A 13,832-nucleotide genomic window follows, 5' to 3' on the forward strand; every position below is an offset into this window, starting at 1 on the left:
AATCCTGGTTTTCCCAACATGGGTTGTGCTGGTTGTGTCACTTGGTATTTTTCATGGTGAGGAGCTTCATTTCCTCATGTGCCCTAAATGTATGGACCATCTCCTACAGGCTGCCTTGCTGTAGTCAGCTCCCCTGGGAGGGAAGTCCCCACAAGGATGTCTATGCCTGACACTGTCCTATTTTTTTGGTATAGGTTGTTAACAAGAACAACAATTTTTCTTGTGTGTCATTCACTGCCTAGACTAATACCTTAATATTGGGCTTCTTGTTTTTTAGAGGCTTTATTTTCCATTTTCCATAAGTTTTGCAGCCTACATTTTCAGTTTTCTTGCACCACATATGGTGGAGAGACCCTAATGGCTGAGCTTCTACTGCCCTTTTTTCTAGGGATGAGTTTCTCAATAAAGACCTCTCCAATTTCAGATCAGCCTTTCCTGGTTTCAGAGCATAAATACTGTCTGGCCAAACATCAGGTGTCTTCTTTTTTTCTATTTCCTTAGGCAGGATGCTTTCTGAGTTCTGGTATCAGTCCCCTTCATGGGAAGTTTTACCTGGGTTCAGTCCAGTCCCTCACATGGGCTTCTCCTGGTACAACTGCCTTAAGCAGGGATGCTTGTCTGGTCCTTTCCCCACTATCGGCAATTACACAGCTTTCATTGTTGAGTGTCCTTGGGTGGTGTCTCTGTGAAACTTAGCCTTGTAAACTCGATCTATGGGATTTACTGGTTTTTGTATTTGTTCCTAATGTGATTCTTAGTTATGTCTTGTTTTAGGGAGAGGCATGTTGAAACACATTTTGTGGGGTTAGTCGCTTAGGTCCATATTAAAACTGTTACCGTGCTCCCTTCTGGGAGCCTCCCAAAATACTCTAATGGTAGCAATATGTTTTTGGATTCTGGACGCTCTTCTGGAGAATAATTTATTAATTATTGCTCTCAAAGTACTGCTTCCTTTGCCTCTCTCCCTTGCTGAGTCACATCCCTTTCATGAACCCAAAGGGGCTCTATCCCTCCCGCATACCAGGAGTCCTTTTTAACCCACATTAGACAGGAGCCCTGTTTGCTGCTAATATTCATTTGGGGTTTTTTCTGTTAATTTCTTACACTGTGGTTTTTTGATCCAACTTTTCCAATACTTGATCCAAGGCTAAGTGAGTTTCATTCTTCTCTGTCCAGACTATTTGCTATGTTAACAACAAACAGATTGATCTGAGACAATAGTACCATAAAGCAACACACAACAAAGGCAGCATTGCTTCAAAGCACTTGTTATTACGCCCTTAACAGTTTGGGTAATGATGTTCGGTGGATGACAGCCCCCTTCTCCTCTGAAGGTGAAGGGTCAAACTCCATCATCTCTTTGGTTAACTAAGCTAACATAGAGGACCTTACTTTAGCTTCACATTGCAAGTGAACTGACCAACTCGGATTAAAGGCTGTAGTTGATTCAGAACTAGGTCCTAGAGCAGGGGTGGGCAAAATGCAGCCCGTGGGCCAGATGCACCGTTCTATCTGGCCCACGGGGACCCTAAAACATTTAGAAAATTAATATTAATCTGCCCTGGGCTGCCTGTCATGCATCCCTCGATGGCTTGCCACAACTCAGTAAGCAGCCTTCCACCCAAAATAATTCCCCACCCCCGTAATCTAGTATGCATGGTTAAATAGGAGAGACATCGCTTCATAGAAATACAGCTGAAAGATTTGACACTCACGGTTTCATTCTTCCTTGTGGAAAATCTAGCTGTTTCCTCTGTCATCGCTCTCATCATCCTCAGGTCTTCTCCAGCGTGAGGGAAGGCACTGCAGAGTTTCTCAGGACACATCTATACTGCAGAGACTTCTGGGACTGCAGTAGGAGCACAGACATACCCAAGCTGGCTTAAAATGAGGTAGCTCGGGTAGTGGTAACAGTCTGGCAGCAGCAGCTCAGATGTCAGCAAAGCTGCAAAATCCATCCACGAGGCCAGTGAATTAGCTTTCACTGACCTCTGTGCTCCTGGGCAAACTTGCTACTGGTACCTGAGCTAGCTAATTTAAAGCAGGGTGGCTATATCTATGCTCCACTCCAGTTACAGCAGTGCATACAGATGAGGCATATACTTAGCAGCGTTCACGGATCATGTGCTTGGCAACCTGTAGCTTGATATTAACTTGCAGGTACTGCTTAAAAAATAAGAGGGAAGTATCGGGCTCCAAACTGTAGTTTCAGTGAGAGCAAAGTAGTTCTCTGCCCAATATAAGCTATAAAAAAACCTTCCCTTTTTTTCTAGTCACAGCAGAACAGCGACTAGTCTACTTCCCTCGACAGCTCACAAAACTGCTTTCCCATTTTATTTTAGGGCTGCCTAAGGCAGTCTGCCCTTGTCAAAGACAGATCACATACACTGAAATCAGTTTGGTATCTATTTCCAATCCCCCCAAAGAGGTCATTAGTGCAGAAACTGGGATTTTCTTCCAAAAAAGTTAACAGGACCCCTGTTTGGATGCCAGACCAGTCAAAAAGCCTAGGTTTGAACATGAAAACAGAGTCAAAGGTATTGTCAATATATCCCCTTTGACACTTTATGGATAGTGACTTGGACTGAAATTTTGAAAGAGAAAGCAGCTTTGCCTGCTTTGTATGGGTTTGATTGCAAATTAATTAGCAGACCAATGAAAAACCACCTAAACTCCTAACTAGGTACTAAAACACCCGTTAAGCTATCTAAAACAAAACAGTACAATAATCAAAGCCAAGGCTACAATTTCAATCAATCAGCTAAAAATGAAAAATTATGAACTGAAGTCAACAATTAACCAGCTCATTAAATGAATGCAAGCAAGATCAAATCATGAACTTGAATCACTTATTTCTGCAGAACAGAAATCCAGGGAGAAAAATGCCTGTTATCCTTTTCTTGTCCCGGGGGGCACGGCTTGGGAATTGGTATCCTGGTACAGATCAGAGAAAATATATGCTTCCCACCACCAGGCTGCAAGATCCCAGTCTTGTACTCACCCAAGCAGGTGTTGGTGGATGAATAGGTTGTTAATTATTCTATGGTCCTCTGGAAGGCATGAAGGGACTTCAAACTGCTGAGACCAGCTTATTGAAGATAGAAATGATTACCTCCTTCACCTATGGAAACGCTGGGCATTTCTTTGAGGAATTCTTCATTATAAGGACTCTTTCTACCTCATTAGCCATCTCTCTTTCTGCCTTTGTAATCCAGGAACTAGCCATTGCTAAATTTCCTTGTATGGGCAGATGGTTGTGAAGACCATATAGATCCGGTTTCTCAGAAGCTCCCACCACCAGAGTTATTAAGACCAATAAGCACCAACCTTTACCACAAGTGCAATTACATGGCTGATTGGCCTGTCTCTGAACTTTACAGCTTTCTCCAGCTGTAAAACAGAGGCAAGGAAACATATTATCTACCCCAGAGGTATGGCTGAGGCTTTGTCAAATGACCCAGCTTATCTCTTCTTGCATCTATAACCACAGGACTGATCTGAGAGCAGAAAACAGAAACAAAGAAAAATGTAACATCTATAAATGCCTGAAGAGACCAATTTTTTTTTCATATTCCATGGAGGCAAGGCCCAGGGAGGAAGGAGTCATTCGTCACCACATGTCATTTACCCATTAAATGTCACAAACTCTGCATACTATTTGCCCCATGCTATGGATCAGGCAGGGGGCCTGGGGACATAGTTAAGGGCAAAGCTGAGAGACACTGGTGTTCCTCTCCCATGAAAAGCATAGGATTTTTTTTCACAAAAAGGAATTTTCAATGGAACGAAAGAACCCTGTTCACGTGAATGGAAAGGCTCTTGCTTCATTTTCAGAAATGGGGGGGAAAAAATCACTCCGAATAGTTTTGAATCTCTCGATTTTTTAAAAAGCATCTTCTTCACATTGGTTCAGAAGACAGGGAAGACTTAGGGAGGTAAATAAATGGGAGAGAAAAGAAGCATTCCTGAACTAGAAGCCAAATTTCACGTTGATTTGAACGTTTTGCCAAAAGAGACAGACACCGCTTTTAAAACTTACTTTGATTCTACAAGAAAACATTTCAGTGGAAATGCTCTAGCTGGGTGTGATCATGTCCTGGCTGACCTGTGCTATGCACCCTCTCAAGAGGTCAGGGACTAGTATATCGGAGCAGCCTAACACTGGCATTTCTAGAGGTTTGAATGCTTCCTCCCTTTGCAGCTGTTCTGGGGCCTATAAAAGTGCTCTCTTGTCTGGGGGACCTCACAGCTGGTGTGTACGTGGTGTCACACTACTGCTCCCTGGGTTTCCCTCTTTTGTGGCACATGACACATGTCATACATATATGCGGGGTAAGTGGTATGACCAGAGTACTAAGGGATTCTGCTGGTTGCCAGATGCCATGATCTTGTGGCATTAAGTCCCGGCACTCCTGAGGCTCTTCACAGTTACTCTACCCAGGGTGTCCAGGGAATGCCAGCTAGGCTCTTGGCTCATCTGGACAGACCCATCCTTGTCTGCAGTACCCCATTATGATTTAACTATTTGAAACCTCACGATGACAACAGCAGACAGGAAAGCGAGAGCAGCAGAAACAGCATGTGGTGGACCGAATCAAGAATCCGCACCCCGCACTTGCCTGAGTTGCAACGGAGCCTATTGATCCTGGATCGGCCTCATCAGCCATTTTTGGACCCACAGATAAGACCACCATGGAAGACAATCATTCATGACTGTGAGGGATTGCAGAAGAAGAACTCAACTGACCCCACAGGCAGGACCTGTGTTTTCCTTTGGGATGCAAACACCCACCTTTAAATAGCAGACCTGAGGCTGGCTCCTTCCTTTTGCAGGAAGAATTAACTCAATATGTAATTCAAATGCAACCCTGGGCCGGTCTACATGGGTAAATAGCAAAAAGCTTCCACTGCAGATGTTCTCATTTCACACAAAGAAGATGTTTGGGCAGTTTGGTTTAGTCTGCTTAGGAAGAGTGTTCCCATGGGAAATTATTATGAAATAGAAACTGCTTTCTGAATTCAAATTATAGGTTATTTCATTGTGCAATAGTTTTCCCATGTAGACAGGCCCTGGGGCTAGTTCTAGGAGTTACTTTTTGTACCCTGAGACTAGCAAACATTGCACACAAGAAACAAGGAGAGACCTTTGGTTGAAAACCAGCAACAAGCCTCTAAATATTAATAGCCAAGCTATTTCTAGCCTTGGAAAATGAAGACTCAGAAGCAGAGAACAGCAACACAACTCCAGATTGCATGAATAGGTAACGCTGAGCTGCTTTGAGACAGAAGCAAAAAATAGTAGATTAGCATTTGAGACACTATTTCCCTTCGTCTCCTTTTTTTCCCCCTCCTTATCCTTCATTATCTGCAGTCTCTTTCTCTCTCTTTCTACACCATCCCTTGATCCCCTGTTCTGGGCACTCTCCAGACAGCTGTCTTTCCTGTAGGCACTGACACTATACCAGTTAGCACAGCAGCTGAAAAAATTTTTTGCTAATGAATGACTTCCTTGGGACCAGCAGATTCACTTTTTTTTCCTATCAAAAGAAGTCTTTTTTTTTTTTTTCAATGAACACAACCAAGCTTTAAATCAGGACGCTAGGAAATGTGAAGGATTTTCATGAAAACTAATCCCAGCATCCTCAGGCATATCCCCTGCCCTGTGAGTAAGCCAGCGAGCCTTTCAAGACAGTGGCATACTAAGTAGCTTATATAATTGATCCTTATTTCTCTTAAACCCCCTAATGCAAAATGGTTTCCAGCAGTCAGTTTCTCTTTCCTGGTAAATTAGATTTACACACAGGCACAGGCACACTGACTTAAATTAATTCAAGCTAACTAACAGCTCTCTGATGCTCTCTTTAGTAAGCACAGCCGCCAGCATTTATTTCCCCAGCTTTGTCTGTAATGCTTTTTGTTAGCTGTCCAGTTGCAGCTTATTTTTTTTTTTTTTTGTGAAGACTGAGACAAAATAGCTGTCGAGTAGCTTCCTTCCTTGTTTCTTCTGTTAAGAGCTCGCACTAGACTAGCCTCATGGCTTCTTTAGGGTTTCTTTTCCAATTGACGTATTTATAGAACTTCTTCTTAATGTCTTTAAGTTCCCTCACCAGGCATAAATCATTTTGACCTTTGCTTGGTTTCAGCTCTGCAAGTTGTTACTATTTCTTGATAGGCTTCCTGGTGGGACCTCAGGCCAGTGGTACTCTGGGCATGTGCTCGGTTTACCTGGTGGAAGCTGTGGAGTCTCAGGGCATCTCTTCATGGTCTCCATCCCGGCCCCTGGGCTACTTCCAAACTTGCCCTATCCGCTTGGTCTCAGGAACACCAGTGACCAGCAATTAGGCAGGTTAGGCACTTTAAAAATGCTTCTGGGCAGTTTGCAACACACCTAAATGCTAGGGCTGTGCAAGGCTTCGGACAGAGCTTCAGAGCTGGAGAAGCTTTGGATGCTTCGGGGTCTGAAGCAGCACGTCTGGGTTGAAGCGCTGCCTCGTTCAACTTCCCAAAGAGCTTCAGAGCCACCTCGGAGATCCGGCCATAGGTTATAATGGGGAAACAATAAAATATCTATAAATTTGTTGGTTTTTTGTCTGATTTGGATGAAATTTTCAAGGGTGGTAGACTCTGCAGAGAGAATGAAGCCTGCCAAGTTTCAAGATCGGTGTAGGGGTTTGGGGGCAACAGCACCCCAAATTCTTGAAAGCAAAACTCCTGTCACGTCTATGTGTTACAACATAGCGGGGTGAGAACTGCAGGGCTGGTAGTTCTTACTGAGGCCACAAAGCCTGCCACGTTTCAACAAGATCGGTGCAGGGGTTTGGGGGGAACTGCCCCCCAAGCTGCGGACAGGCAAAACTGGTGCCATGGGTGCTTGTGGGGCCGACTGTCTGTCTTGGGGCGGGGAGGGGAGACACTGCTGCAGGCCTGGCTGCTAAGCTGCTGTGTTCCCAGTTACCGATCAATCATGTTTCACTCAGGGACCAGGGACTCTGGGCCCAGCTCAACACACAGGACCTAGCTACTACATAACAACTTAACCAGCATCAATTAGCACCTACAACACAGGGCTAAGGAGAGTAAAGACTCAATACAGACAATCAATTGTCCCAGGAAAGACACAGATCTCGACAGCTGGCAGGCGTCATGCCCACAGCAGGGGCCACCATCCCTGCAGCTGTCATCCCGCTGCGCCTGAACACACGCAGGGTCACCCATGGCACCAGTTTTGCTTGTCTGCAGCTTGAGAGGCAGTTCCCCCAAGCCCCTGCACCGATCTCCTTGAAACTTGGCAGGCTTTGTAGCCTCTGTAAGAGCTACCAGCCCTGCAGTTTTGACCCCCCTGTGGTGTAACACACAGCCGTGACATGAGTTTGGCTTTCAAGAATTTGGGGTACAGTTTCTCCCAAACCCCTGCACTGATCTTCTTGAAACTTGGCAAGTTTCATGCACTCAGTAGAGGCTACCATCTCTGCAAGTTTCATCTAAATTGCACAAAAAACAACAAAGTTATAGATATTTCATTGATTCCCCATTATACCCTATGGCTGGATCTCCTAGCTGGCTCCGAAGCTCTGGAGCCGCTTCAGCCGCATCGAGGCAGAAACCCGGTCGGAGCTCCGGGTCGGATCACGGCCATCCGAAGCAGCTGGATCCGAAGCTGGATTGGATCGCTGCCGACACGCACGGGCCTACTAAATGCCCTTCCTCTCCCAACTTCAGTGCCAGACTTGAGAGACAGAGAGCCTGAGTGCATCTATGGGGCATGCATGCCAGCTTGCTCCAAGATAGCCACGCTGCCAGCTTTCTGGTCCCTAGTGTACCCAAGCTGGGGTGAGTGGGCAGGGTTTATTTTGGGGGCAGTGTCCGGAAGGAGATTGTATAGACATGCCCTTGTTTGCCTCATTCCTTTGGATTGGGCTGTGGACATCAGGATTCCTGGGCCTTTCTTGGTGATGTGAGGATCCAAGAGAAACAGCCTTTTTTGGCATTTGTTTGCATAGCTGTCATTGTGATTCCAGCTCAGTGTTGCATTCCCTCCCCATCCTTGACACCACTTCAGAGAGATTTTATGCAAATCAAGAGATCCCAGGTTTTGCCACCCAATAGCATGGCAACATAAAGCAGGAGTCATGGGAGCCTGACTTGAGATTAATTTAGCACTTCTCCAAAGTCACGCTCTGTTACTGGTAGCTCTGACTTTATGTCCCCTTTTAGAAGCCCAGAATAGCTGAGCCCCACAAATACATTGATCATGAAATTTAAAAATATAGGCATGTCATGAATGCGACTTTAACTCCTTCCCTTAGGGAAATGGTTGAGGTACAAATGCTTTCAGTTCCTTTAATAGTCTATGCTTCTTATATTTTTTCTGTATTCAGTGAAGTTATTCACCAAGAGTTAATCTTGTTTTACTCATATTTCTTATACTTTCCCTCGTATTTCCATTTTCTCTGAAATCCTCTAATACAAAGTGGCTTCCAACTGTTAGCTTTGTATAAAAAAAATGTAGTGACAAAGCCTTGGCTGGGATGATCTAGTTGGGGCTGCTCTTGCTTTGAGCAGGAGGTTGGACTCGATGTGACTTCCTGAGGTCTTGTCCAACCCTCATTTTCTATGATTTTATTAAATATACCAGAACCAATTATTAAGCAATCCAGTTATGGAAGACTAATAAGGTGACTGAAGCAGGTGACAAGGACTTGTCGAGAACAAATTACACAAGAATAATCAAATTTCTTTCTTTCAGATGCTATTTGGTCTACTGGATAAGGCAGAAGCAGTAGATATCATATATCTTGACTTTACAAGGCCTTGACACCATCCCACATCCAATCTCATAAGCAAAACAGGGAACTCACCACCAGGTGAGTCTGCAGCTGATGAAACAAGCACGCTCAAGGGGCAGATCATGATCAAACAGGGAGGATATTTCAGTGGTATCTTTCTGGGCCCTGTTCCCTATCCTATTCAATATTTTATTAAGGACTCTGATGACAGAACAGAGGGTACGTTCTCACATTTGCAGATGGGACACCAAAAGGCAAGGACTGAAAGCATTTTTGAGAACAGAAAAAACTCAAAATCTAAGAAACGATCCAAGAAAAATCAATAAATGAACTAACAACAAGGGCTACACAATCAAGTGCTATAATAAAGACTAGGGCTGTGCAAAGCTTCAGATCATGATTCGGATTCGGAGATGATGTGGATGATTCAGAGGCTGCACCTATGAATCTGAATTGAATCGCAGGAAGCTTGAGGCTTTCCAAATTGATTCAGAGCTTTTGAATCGATTCAGAAAAGATTTGGAGATTTGGCCATAGAGTATAATGAGGAATCAATTAAATATCTATAATTTTGTTCTTTTTTGGCTGATTCAGATTAAACTTGCAGGGATGGTAGCCTCTGCTGAGAGCATGATATATGCCAAGTTTCAAGGTTATAGGTGCAGGGGTTTCTGGGAAACTGCACCCTGAGTTTCTGAAAGTCAAACTCGTGTCGTGTGCATGTGTTAAGCCAAAGGGGGGTAAAACTGCAGGGGTGGTAGCTCTTACTGATGCCACAAAGCCTGTCAAGTCTCAAGGAGATAGGAACAGGGGGTTGCGGAAACTGCAGCCCAAATTCTTGAAAGCAAAACTCATGTCACGTGTGTGTGTTAAGCCACAAGGGAGAACAGTTTGCTGTCCCTCTTCTTGATGGCAGCTTTTCCAATATTTGAAGATTGCTGTCACGTTCCTCCTTAATACCCTTTTCTCCAAACTAAACATGGAAAGCTCTCAACCTTTCCTTCTATGCCTTGCGAACCGCTAGACAGCTATCAGCTTCAGTGCAGAGCGGACAGATAAATAAAGATAGATATGTTTCTTGTCTGTAGTGTCCACCACACCAGCTAGACGGACAGGTTCTGGCCTCTCCCACAATTACAGAGCTGATTTCAAGAAGAGCATGGGCGTGGGAAGTGTTTTGTGATCTTTCATTTCATGTTGATCCACACCTACAAAATCACAGACTAAGGAAAGGAAAGAATCAATACAGACAATCAACTGCCCAAAGACAGAGACAGTCAGTCCCACAAGCACCCATGGCACCAGTTTTGTCCGTCAGCAGCTAGGGGTGCAGGGCCCTAGGACCCCCTGCACTGATCTCCACAGCTGGCAGGTGTCACAGCAGGGGCCACCATCCCTGCAGCTGTCACCCCGCTGCGCCTGAACACACACACTGTCACCAATGGCACAAGTTTTACTTGTCCACAGCTTGAGGTGCAATGCCCCCCAAACCCTTGTACCTATCTCCTTGAAACCTGGCAGGCTTCATGCTCTCAGCAGAGGCTACCATCTCTGCAAGTTTAATCCAAATAGGACAAAAACAACAAAGTTATAGATATTTAATTTATTCCCCATTATACCCTACAGCCGAATCTCCGAATCAAAGCGGGAAACCGATTTGGAGCTCCTAATCAAATCGCAGGCATCAAAATAGGCCAAATCCAAACCCAAATCAAATAGTTCCCTATTCGCACAGGCCGAATAAAGACAAGTGCTCCCCTTAGGAAGGAGAACTAATTTGCATGAATTCAAAATGGGGAATAAGGGTTAGACTGCAGTACTGCAGATAAGGATCTAGTGGTCACCAATGTCATGCAATGGAAAAAAAAAAAGATCACTATCCCATTGTGGGCTGTAGTAAAAGAAATTTAGTATATAAGACACAGGAGAGTAATAATTCCACTCTATGTGATGATTATGATGGCTCTGTAGAGTCCTGTGGCTGGTTTTGGGCACCACCACTAAAGAAACTTATTGAATCTAGGGGAGAGTGACAAGATACACAATACATAAACAGTGGCATAATTTACTTCCATTTTGTACACCAGAGAGAATTACCCTGGGTCCCAGAGTAGAAAGATGACTGGCTATCGTGAAGTAGCTGCTTTACAAGAAGCTCTTAACAGACCCTCACTAATAGACAGTGGGGAAGCAGACAATAGCCTGTTTGCATTGAACAAGTGTTTACTGCATGTTACCTGTGGACACACAACACCTATGCTCAGGCAACTTATACCAGAACATTTGACTGCTGTTTTCCCCCACTGTAAATATGTCCAGGCCCCAAGAGAAGCCAAGCTCTCCAATGATAAGAGCCTTCCAATAGGTATAAGGTTGTTATATAGAAGGGTTGTTATATATCCTCAACTGTTCTTCATGCCCACTGGGTGCAAAACATAAGGAAACTGGTTTAATTTGCAGCAAAGGAATTTCTGCTTTAATAGAAAGGGGAAAAAAATCTAATGCTAAGGAGAGTCAGGCACTTTAACAGTCCCGGGGACACTGGGGAATCTCCTTCATTGGAGGTTTTTAAGAACAGGTTAAAGAGGCATCTGTCCTATACTCACTCATCCTGTCTCAGGGTAGGGCGATAGACCAGATGATTCCCTGAAGTCACTTCCAGACCCACATTTTGAAGACTCAGTGATTTGATGAGACAAAAATCACCCTTTGGTGACAGCCCGGCTTTAGTTCTATTAATATAAAACTCACTTCACCAAAACATTAAGATATTAGCACCCTTCCACCTCAAAAAACTAGTTTATATATATTAGATCCATGTTCCATGAAAGGCTGACTGTCATCCTGAATTAGAGACCCTCAGAAAAAAGATGCTGCCAAACTGCAGCAATGAAACCAAACTGTTTACATTTACCCTCACAGCTGGACTCACTGATACTCAGGAAAGGCTCCCTTCCAGATGTGGACACGAACCCTTCTTCACAGACACAACTGGAGATGTTATAGGGAACAGCATTAGGACCACAATCCAGGTCACTGTCACCATCACTACCACTCCCGCTGTAGTCACCAGATCCATACTGCGCATAATAATAAGCTCCTGGAAAAGGAAAAACTAATTAAGAAGTCTATTTCAGCATGACATTTCATGTCCTACTGGCTTACTCAGGCATCGGTCCTTCCAGACCAGATCTTAGACGGTAAGGCTACCGTCTAAGATCAGAGTGGAGAGCTGGTCCCCAACATTGCCAACCCCAAGCATTCAAAAATGAGTCGGCCCCCCAAAATCCTGACATTTCCTGAGAACAGAACCACCTTTTCCAAGCTTTCTCCCTGCAACCATGCAATCTAGAAATTTAAGCTTGTATAGATAAATGCTGAAATTGCCTCCCATTGGAATACATTGCCAAATAAAAAGTAAAGTTTGGCATGAAATGCTTTTTTTTTAAACAAATGAGAACATTTCATTCACACCCAAACTTTTTTTTTTTTAAATCCCTATGCAAACGATGTTGCCAGCTTTTAGGTTTTGTTCCAATCTGGAAGGAAGTCAAACTGGAGTTTTCCAAAATCCTTCTCAAAAAGGTGTTTCCATCATTCACACAGTTCTGTACATGAATAACACTTCAGTGCTAGAAATGGTGTTTTTTCCTCGCCCCTTCATCTTGAGCCAAATAGCCTGTGTCTTACCTGTTCCTCTGCAGAAAAGAAGACATCCAAGACCTGAAATTAAATAAATGATTAGTGGGCTATTAGAGCCATTACAAGACTTTATATACTGGAACACCTTCCTTGTTAATTATCTCTAGAGGGATTGAAGTAGTTGCTGACTGGTATGTATTGATTACTGGCTTATGGCTTTTTATTTAAAGGTTATTTGAAGAGACTGGAAACCTGCCTATCTAAAAAAACTGTTTCAGGCAGGAATTTTGTCATAAATAGCTCCAATTCCAGACTCTGGATGCTATTCTTCCCCTTTGTTTCAGGGCTCACATAAGGTCAGATCTTGCTTTTCAGGCCCGCTATGGACTTGTTCTAAGTCTAGTCCCCATCTGTACCCTCTCTCTCATCTAGTATGGTCCTTCCCTTGGTCTTTTTGAACATCTGCTGATAAAAGGATGTGCCCTCTTCAGCCATGGGACAGGTTTCCTACATCCTTCGGCCTCAACGAGTCTCCCTCGCATTTCAGACCTCCCCTGAAGACAAAGATTTTCTTCCTTTCACATACCAACTCCTTTAGCTTTTCCCTTGCCCTTCTGTTATTTCCTATATTGCCTCATTTCCGTCTGTACAGAGCACGTAGAGAAGAGATTTTGCAAACGTTGGGCTTTGTGTTGAAATGAGCTTTGATTCAAGAAAAGCTATATGTTGCTCTATCTCAGTCTGATCCCAAAGGAGCTCTGGCTATCCTCCTTGTCCTCCAGTACTAGAAAGAGTGGAGGATGGGGAGGGATCTAGCAATGTCATATATTTGCTGGACTTCATTTAGACTGGTCTGCAATTCACTAATACTACAGGGGGGAATGCCTCCGTGTTATGCAGCAGGGCATAAATTATAGGTCGCTATAAGGAGGCAATTAGATCTAGGGGAGTATAAACTGAGGTACTTTACACGCTGAGTGGCTTGTTAGTTAATGGTGCTACAATAAAATATTACTCCTGCTAATAATAATCATTAATTTTACAACCGTTTAGAAGCTCTTGGATTCATGTACAGCCATTAACAGGCAGACTCTACATTTGGGCTTTAGGAATATAAAGTATTTTCTAACACTCTTGAACTCAAATCACCTGAATGTGATTTAAACAGTCTGCACCCCTCCCCCCACATTGAAATTTCTGGAGAAAAGGTCCTTTCAATACTCCCCAGTTCTCTCATTCCAGGGACCATGGTCTCAAAGATGGGCTTATTTGCTACTAATAGGAGAAAGTATGTCCTCCCCGCTGCCCGGCTGCTAGCCACGGGTCTAGTACTCACCCAGAAGAAAGAAGTAGAATCTGCTCAGCATGGTGCCACTGCACTGAGTAAATGTGGATTTAGTCTCC

The 13,832-nt window shown here is 43.9% G+C and overlaps 1 protein-coding gene across 4 annotated transcripts in view; it reads right to left on the reverse strand.

Annotated features, from left to right (window-relative positions):
* Positions 1-13,832, reverse strand: part of LOC106737520 (adhesion G protein-coupled receptor E3) — a 45,632-nt gene extending 31,800 nt beyond the window's left edge. For 3 of the 4 annotated variants that reach the window (XM_019492591.2, XM_019492593.2, XM_014605424.3), the window contains exons 1-3: positions 13,765-13,832; positions 12,477-12,509; positions 11,701-11,886 (exon numbers count right to left, since the gene is read on the reverse strand). In XM_019492591.2, coding sequence (XP_019348136.1) covers positions 11,701-11,886; positions 12,477-12,509; positions 13,765-13,795 — 250 coding nt within the window. In that variant the 5' untranslated portion in view covers positions 13,796-13,832. The remainder of the gene's footprint in view (positions 1-11,700; positions 11,887-12,476; positions 12,510-13,764) is intronic. The other variant, XM_019492592.2, reaches the window with a different exon arrangement.

The sequence above is a fragment of the Alligator mississippiensis genome, chromosome 14 (assembly GCF_030867095.1).
Source record: "Alligator mississippiensis isolate rAllMis1 chromosome 14, rAllMis1, whole genome shotgun sequence".
In the NCBI taxonomy this organism is placed as follows: domain Eukaryota; kingdom Metazoa; phylum Chordata; order Crocodylia; family Alligatoridae; genus Alligator; species Alligator mississippiensis.